The sequence below is a fragment of the Alligator sinensis genome, unplaced genomic scaffold (assembly GCF_000455745.1).
Source record: "Alligator sinensis unplaced genomic scaffold, ASM45574v1 scaffold156_1, whole genome shotgun sequence".
Taxonomy (NCBI): Eukaryota; Metazoa; Chordata; order Crocodylia; family Alligatoridae; genus Alligator; species Alligator sinensis.
Genome location: NW_005841844.1, coordinates 2,693,127 through 2,701,240, shown reverse-complemented (window position 1 = coordinate 2,701,240; position 8,114 = coordinate 2,693,127). Strand labels below are relative to the sequence as shown.

Sequence of the window (8,114 nt, the reverse complement as noted above, 5' to 3'; positions counted from 1 at the left end):
AGGGCAGTGGCGCGCTCTTCACGGCAGGGGCTGGGCTACACTGTGCTTCAGCCGCACAGCGGCAGTACTGGGAGGTGGGGCTACAGCAAATTTTTGGGTGCCTGAAGACACCCAGTAGCCCCGCTCCCAGCACCACTGCCAACCAGCCCGAGTGCAGCCCCAGCCCGCAGTGGCAGCTGGCCCAGATCCATGGGCACATGCCCCCTTGTGCTTTCCTGGGGTGCATGCCTCCCCATCCCCAGGCCCCCCAGACAAGTCACTCACAGCTCTGTTCCATGCCCCGGCTTTGCAGGGCCTGCCCCTTCTCCTGCTCCTGCTCCAGCTCCCTCCCTGACAGCTGCTACAGCTGCCTATGTTGACCAGTGTTGTGGGGGGGGACGTGCCCCATCTGTGCAGGGTGTAGGTGGCTGCTGTTGTGAGCTTTGCACCCTGAGCTCCTCTACCTGGCCTGGGAACAGCTCAATGCCACATGCATCCCTGAGCCTCATCCCCTGCCCGCCCAGCAGTTGGACATGTGGTGTCAGGCCACTCCCCAGCCAGGCTGCACCAGGGCTCAGGATGCAAAGCCCAGCCCACAATGGCAGCTGCCTCCGCTGCATACAGATGGGGGGGGGGCAAACGTGCCCCCTGGGCCTCTATTGAGATGTGCACAGTGCCCCCCCCCCGCCATGCCCCTGGACGAGCCGCCCGGGTTCGATTCTCCCACCATCCACTGGGCTGGGGCCCCACTCACCTTACCCTTGCTCCTGCCTCTGCGGCACTCTGTCCCTCACCATGGGGGCCTCTATCTGGCCCCCTACATCTTCCCTCCCCCACGGACTGACCTGTTGGGCTGGAGATGGGGTGTGTGCATGCATGCACACATGTGCTTAGCTCCCCCAGCCTCAGATTGACTCCAAGAAGCTTCAAGATCAGTTAGTGACCTCTGCTCTAGAACACCAAGGCTTAGTTCACATCTTCCATCAAGCAGAAGCTAAAATGAAGGAGGCCAGCTTACAAAATAGAAGATACTCCCTCTATGTACCAAGCCCTGGCAGCTCAGTCTGTTGCGACTGCATTTTACCATGTCTGAAATACCCTGCTGCGTTCTCCAGGAACAGATTTGTGAGAATTCCTTCAAGCTATGTTTTAATCCAAGCAAAACAGAAACAAACCCCAGAGTAAAGTCAATATTTATAATGACACCTACTATTTAATAGCAACAATTGACAATCTGTAAAAGTAGCCTGAATTTCTAGTATAAAGAAGGAAGGGCTAACAGCCTTGAAATAGCCCAATCAATACCAAGCTCAGTTTCAGGTATTTACTGTTAGCCAAAGTTGTCCATTTTATGAGATGCGGATATAAGGTGGCTTGTCCCCTGCATAAGACACTGTGGTACCTGCTGTCTACACCTGTAGCTACACACTGCTGTTTTCAAGAGATGATATTGATCCAAGGAAGTTTTGGAGGCTGATCTGTTCTGTACAGGCGAGATGAATTGCTCAGCTTGTATTAAGAACATCTTAAATAATCAGTGAGCTTAACAAGCATAAGATAATTGAGCAGTGACAACTTCCCAGGTATTCAGTCGGCTTTGCATTTGGCACCTACAGATTCTCTTTGATAGCAGGCTGGTTCCTCTCTCATGGGTAGCATCATCATTGCTGATGCTCCTGAGGCTGCAGAAACAATTACTGAAGGATCTGTTATATCTGGAAAGCAAATCTGAAACTATGGAAAGCAGCAGAAGCCCTTCCCCCAGCAAGTAAGTAGGGCACCTTAGATGCGGGGCATTTGGAGTAGTACTTGACACAGGTTACAACTGCAATAGCAGGATAAGGCAATGTGCTATTAGCATAAATCTATTTCATGGGTGGCATTAAGGGCTCCAGTCCCCTGAGCCTATGGTATTTCTGTGCCTGTGTGTCTGTTCCAAGCTTGAGGCACAGGGTGTTATTTTCCATCCATAGAGCTTTGCAGAATTGCATGAAATGTGGAGATAAAATGCTTAGGAGTGTTTGTATATTGATGGATCTCTATCACGGCTGGTGTACAGAATGTGGAGAACTGGCTCCAGTTGTGCTTATGACGTGTCTCAGCTGCAGGAGCCACGTATAACTTTTTGTTTTTATACTGTTGCTGTTGGGATTGATCAAAAATACCTCATGAGGAATTTTAAATGAGCCGACAAGAAAGTGAGGTCCCCAAGGAATTAAAATTTAATAAAATACTGTGGAACTCCTCCGAAAACCTGAAAGATTCAAATGGAGACTTACATAGCCTCCAGTCAAGGCTCTGACCCTTCCCAAAGCATCCTACAACAGGTAAGGAGGCTCTCTGGAATTCTGTAGAAAGGTCAAAATAGAGTCTGTATACCAAAGCTCATCCTCTAACATCTCTGACTTCTCCATAACAGATAACAAACGTGCATTAGACAGTAGCATGCGAGAACACTTGGGGCTGAACACTTAGTACGCTGACTTGGAAACACAAAGCCCAACATAAGCCCTGACAGTAGGAGAACAGGAAACCTCTATCTGAAGGGAAAGCAAGAGAATATCTGAACCCAGCGTCCGATTACAGCAAGGAAGTGGCTAAGCCAATGAGTCTCCACTACTCCCCATGCAGCAGGTATTGGGAAGTGGCATCAGCTGAACTCCATGAATGCCATGGTGTATCTCACACCGCTTGAGAATTTGCTTAGTTTTGGCAGGACATTGGCCTTTGCTGGGAGAATCATAAAGAATTGAATCATAGAGAAGCAGGGCTGGCAGAGAGCTCCATTGTTTCATAGCAGGTTGGGTCGGAAGGGACCTGAGCAGATCATCTAGTCCGACCCCCTGCCATGGTAGGAAAGAATACTGGGGTCAAACGACCCCAGCTAGGTGATTAAGTAGCCTCCTTTTGAAGACCACCAGGGGTAGTATGCTCAAAAGATCCCAGGAAGAGGGCCACAACCCCTGCTACAGAGGAAGGCAAAACCCCACACAATCCCTACCCACCTGACCATGGGGTAAAATTCCTTCATGCCCCCAAATATGGCAACTGGTCTGACCCTGAGCAAACAGGCAAGACCCTTTAGCCAGGAACATGTGGATTTAAGTTCCAGCAGGAGCATTGGCATGCCCTAGTCAAAATCCCCAGCCTTGACTGCAGCCAACACCCAATGCTTCTGAGGAAGGTGGGGGAAGGGGAGGAATTCCCTCCCATACAGCAACCAGCAAAGCCTAGAAACATGGGAAATACCCACAGCAGGACACAGGCATAGCTACACTTAGAACATCCCTCTTCTTGAACACCTCCAGTGATGGAGAGTCCACTACTTTGCCATAGGCACCCTGATGCATGCTCTCTGGCCCAGGAGCTGAAGCCAGGGCCAAATGCACAAGTACTCTTAGGTGACGACCTGCCTGACTGCTGCATTGGCCCCCACTCCTGTCTGTCGGCACATGAAGGCAGTTTATGTAAGGAGCTGATTTTGAGAGTTAAAGAGGTTCCAGGCCTGGCAAAACCTTTGGTTTCTGCCCTGAGCTGTGGCACCAAAGCACAGAGCTAGCGGGAGGCAGTGCATTTGCAAAAGTGGGTTAAAACCCCACTTGTGCCCACCTGCTCCTGGGCAGCTGCCTGCCAGTTCAGTCTCCTGCCACTGAAGCAGCCTGAAGTCTGCTTTAATAGGTTGTCCTGGCTTCTGGGTGTCCTCAGGGTGCAGGGAAGCCCTGCCCACACCCCTTCCCTTGGCTCTGCCAGCTTCAGGGAGGGGTACAGCCCATGCTTGGTTAAGCTGAAGATTGCAACCTGTACATTCCACCCTCAGGGAGGCTCCCAGGCTGCAGGACTATACTGGACAAAGTGGCTATAGCCTGCATATTTTATGTTGCAACCTTGTGCTTTTGCGCCCTCCTGCCTGCACAGCTTTTGCCTGCTTGCAGAAGGGCTGGAAGATGCTGGCTCTCAAGTGGTTGGCAACTCGATTCATTGGGAGCACATTGTTTCATGCTGTCCTTACAAGGCAGTGGCAGATGGATGCTGTATAAATACAACTATTTATTATTCTATCATCATTAGGGACTCCTGATGGGAAACCCTGCAGGAGCCACCAGGATTACAGAGCAACCATCCAGTCATTCTGGTGGCATCCACTCTGGGCAGGGAAAGCCAAACAACCAAAGATAATAACCTGGCACTAAAATGGCAAAGTTATCCCATGCCCACATGGCACAGGCAGCAAAGCAGCTCCCCATCCTCACAGTGCCCTGCTGTGCTGGGGAAGGTCCCTTTGGTACAGTCGCCTAACTGTGCCGGCTCCAGCCACATAGCACTCCAAGTCTCACTTTCTGTTAAAAATAAAAAGATACTAGCTCAGGGTTTTCTGTACATAGCAATGATAAACAGAAAAAGCAGCAGAGGAAGGGCCAGGTGGTACTGCAGGTTAATGGGACCTGGATTCAAGTCTGCTAAGATCATAGGGGAAAAGGAATTGGTAGCCTCAGTCCAGCCTGTAATGGATATTTCTCTGCACTGTAAAAGCCCCACACAGTACAACTGGTAGCACTGGCCCGGGTTGAAGCAGCTGAAGCTGACAGTCAGAGGGATTCACAGCAGCTCCCAGTAGAGCTGGTTGCAAGTGCTTCATTGAAATGCTCTTCTGGTGACAAATGCTCTTTTTGTCATGATAGGAATATTTTGAAACCTGTGTTTGATTTTGGCAACACTTTGCTGAGGCACTGTTTATGCAGCCCACTTCAACATTTTTGGTATGGGACTGTTTCAAGGCCAAAACTTTAACTCAAGTCACTGTTTTCTATAAGCAAAGTTTTAAAAAGTGAAGGTGTGGTCAATGCTGTAATAGCAGGCTTTTGCCTGAGTGACAGGTAATGTTTCAATGAGGCTGACATGATTTTTTTTTTTTTTGAAACGCTGCTTTATGGGAAATTAAAAATATTTTATGTTTCTTTTCCCCCTTGTCCGGAATAGAAAAAAAAATTGAAATATTGGAAAAAATATTTCCTTCCACCCCCAGCTACAGGCAGTATTCTCATAAGATCAGAAGGCACAAAAATATTTAAAAGTAAAGTGTACAAGGAAAAAAAATAGTAGCTTTTAAATTTTATTTCCCTTGATGTATAAAGACAGTCCAAAAGAATTCCAAGCCCCTCCCTAGATTGTTTTTTTTCCATTAAAAGACCATTAGAAATTCAGGTCTTGTCTACCCTAAGCAGAGTTTTGAACAACTAAAGAAGAAAAAAGTTCATATTACAGTTGTGAAGCAAGTATAACCTGATTGGTTGGCAGGAGAAACGATTTCTAATCAGAGCTATTTAGAATGCTTGAGGTTTTGGTTTTGTTTTTTAAACATGTATTTAATTCAAGCGTCTAGCAAACATTGTGAGAAGGGCTCTTTTTGCTAAAGAGTCTATGCTCTTTCAAATAAGGGTTGGAAAAAAACCCCTCCCAATCTTGGTTTTACACATCTCTAACCAGACCTAGGTATAACAAGACTCAATATTCTTGAGGTTTCTGAGTAAAAAACACAAGCAGGATGAAAACTTAAAGATCAGAACACAACCAGCAGTTTCCAGAGCCTCTGTAAAGATTAGAAAGTAGTACAAATCCAAAGAAGAAAGCCTGATCAGTGTTATATGAAGAAGTCTTTTTTCTTTAGAAAATCCAAATGCACAGCTGCCTGATAAGCAAGTGTATCATCAGCCCTTGGGACTCCAAAAAATTGCTGCTTTTCTCTATCTGGATAAAATATTTCAGTCACTTACAGTAAACAATTCAGAAGCAAGCAGAGTACGAGGTGTAATATATGTTTGAAAATGTACACCCTCATTAGCTGAGAAATTAGCATGGGCCAAGAAATGAGCTGAAAATATACCCCCAAATGCTTGTGCTTTTAGTAACGAAGCTACTGGCTCACTCGCCTTGGAGAGGGATTTTGCTTGGACCAGCAGTTTATTCAATAGTTTATTTAAGCCTGAACCAGCAACATTCATGCAGTTGTCCTGAATTACTTCTTAAATCTCAGTGAAATTACAGCTGCTTTCATCTTAATTCCTGAATAATGGTATTTATGGAGCCAAGAAGTTCCTTAAAATAGCCATCTTTGTCACCTTCCCTTTGTTCTTCAGCCGCCAGCTCCTCATACTCGCTGCGCAACATGCTTAGTGTGATGTTGAGGTGCTGGTCCCCACGGTATCGATCCTTGCAGAAGGCCATCAGAACACTCACTGTTTTTAGGACTTTCTCTCGAGTGTCATGCTCCGGCAGTGCCAGGAGGTTGGAAACAATGGCACACCAGCCCTGTTCTACCACAGCGGGCACCAGCTTCACTTGGCTGTACTGCTGGACTTTCTCTTCCATTTGGTCTTCATTGTTCTGGGCACCCTCAAGCAGCATCTGTGAGAAACCATGTTACATTGATTATTAGTATCCTAGTACAACTGCCACCTTTAATAATTGTTCTCAGTAGATTTTTTATACTGTTGAGCAACATAAAGTAGATTTCCCTGTAATGCATGTTAGTTATTAGCATGTTTTGGTTATTTGTAAACTTTCCTGCTATCCATTGAATTAAATTTTGCCCACCTATTTGGATATTAGTTTTTAGAATATTTGGGGGTATTGTATAAACTGAAACTAGAAAGAGAAAGCCAAGGATCACTTAACTCATGCAAAGATTAAGCATAGTTAAAGATTTCTGCTCATAACAGACAGTTTATAGTAGTGTTTCAAAATGAAACCATTTTATAATGTTGCAAATTATTACATATGGTTTTCTGTTGTTTTAAATCGGCACATTTCACTTTAAGCATACTTAACATGTTTCTTATCATTACCCATGATATCAACCACACTGGATTAATGACATGTCTCATGGAAATAAATCAGTTTGCTTAGACATTTTTTCTAAATTATCTTACATATCACAATACTACCTCTTAAACATTGCCTCTTATTTTATTGTACTTGCTTTTCCTTGCATCATTGGATGACTACATGAAGTAAATGCAATTTGGGAATGCTTAAGGTGCATGTGGAATTCTGTTATTTGTTATGAATATGCACAAAGTCACATAGAAAGGTATAAGATATGATCAAACTGCAATTGCTGTCATTTGCCATTTATTTTCCAGCAAATCTTTAAGAGCTGACAAAAAACTGCAGTAGCAACTTGCAGTCACTTATAGCACCATATTATGACCAGAAATTATGCTACCTATTTATTTTTAAAATTGTTTCTTCCTGTTCCATTTACTAATATAGTCTGCTAATTTGCATAATTTTGTTGGGAAAAAAGGCTGTACAAATAACTGGAATCTATTGTATTATTATCCAGGGGGTGAATCCAGATACCCCCTAATATCTGACTTTCAAGGTCATGTGCAAAGGAAAAATATATATATATATATGTAAATAAAAGGAAGCACGCCCTATTTTGTTTCTTTATGATACATAAAGGTGGCTTGAAAAATTTTTGTGCTTTGTTTTTATGTTTTAGAAATTCTAGCCCTGTCCAGCCTGGAAAACTCTTAGATGACTGGAGGATTACTGTGGTACTATGACATCATGGGCAACAAACATCTAACAGAAAGGGGAAGACAGTTTAGGTGATGATGTTTAAAAAGTTGGTTTTTGTTCTGTTTCATAACTACCATGTAACTCTGTGCCTATTGAACATTTTTGTTGTGCCATCACTTCGGGAATGTTACCAGACCACAGGCTCTGACCGTTTCAGATCAGCTTTAAATCAAAAGGTTCAGCCATCCTATTCTGTGCAGCTACATGCACTTTCAAAAGCACCCCCACATGTAAGCCAAGATGCAGAGCCCAAGTGAAAGACCCAGTTCTAGCAGGCACATTGAAGGCTGCTGCAGTGGGGGTTGATCTTGTTCAAATATACTGAGTTTCAGTGTTCACAGCGTGGGCGGCATATGTAGGAATCTGCACATTCATTTACTGCTGGCTTTGATACTAGCTGTTACCATTAAATGTGTGGCCCTGGCAGTGCCAGCAGGTGAATGTGAGAAGCTGTCGCTAACAGGAAATCCACGTATGCATCACCAACCAGAATGTGATCCGAAATGCATTTCAGTCTGCACGGCATAAACAGCTGGTCCCTGTACAAAATA

The 8,114-nt window shown here is 44.9% G+C and overlaps 1 protein-coding gene across 8 annotated transcripts in view; it reads right to left on the bottom strand.

Moving 5' to 3' along the window:
• Positions 1-5,075: 5,075 nt before the first annotated feature.
• Positions 5,076-8,114, bottom strand: part of SIL1 (SIL1 nucleotide exchange factor) — a 335,801-nt gene continuing 332,762 nt past the window's right edge. For all 8 annotated transcript variants that reach the window (XM_025206016.1, XM_025206046.1, XM_025206021.1 and 5 more), the window contains one exon: positions 5,076-6,381. In XM_025206016.1, coding sequence (XP_025061801.1) covers positions 6,028-6,381 — 354 coding nt within the window. In that variant the 3' untranslated portion in view covers positions 5,076-6,027. The remainder of the gene's footprint in view (positions 6,382-8,114) is intronic.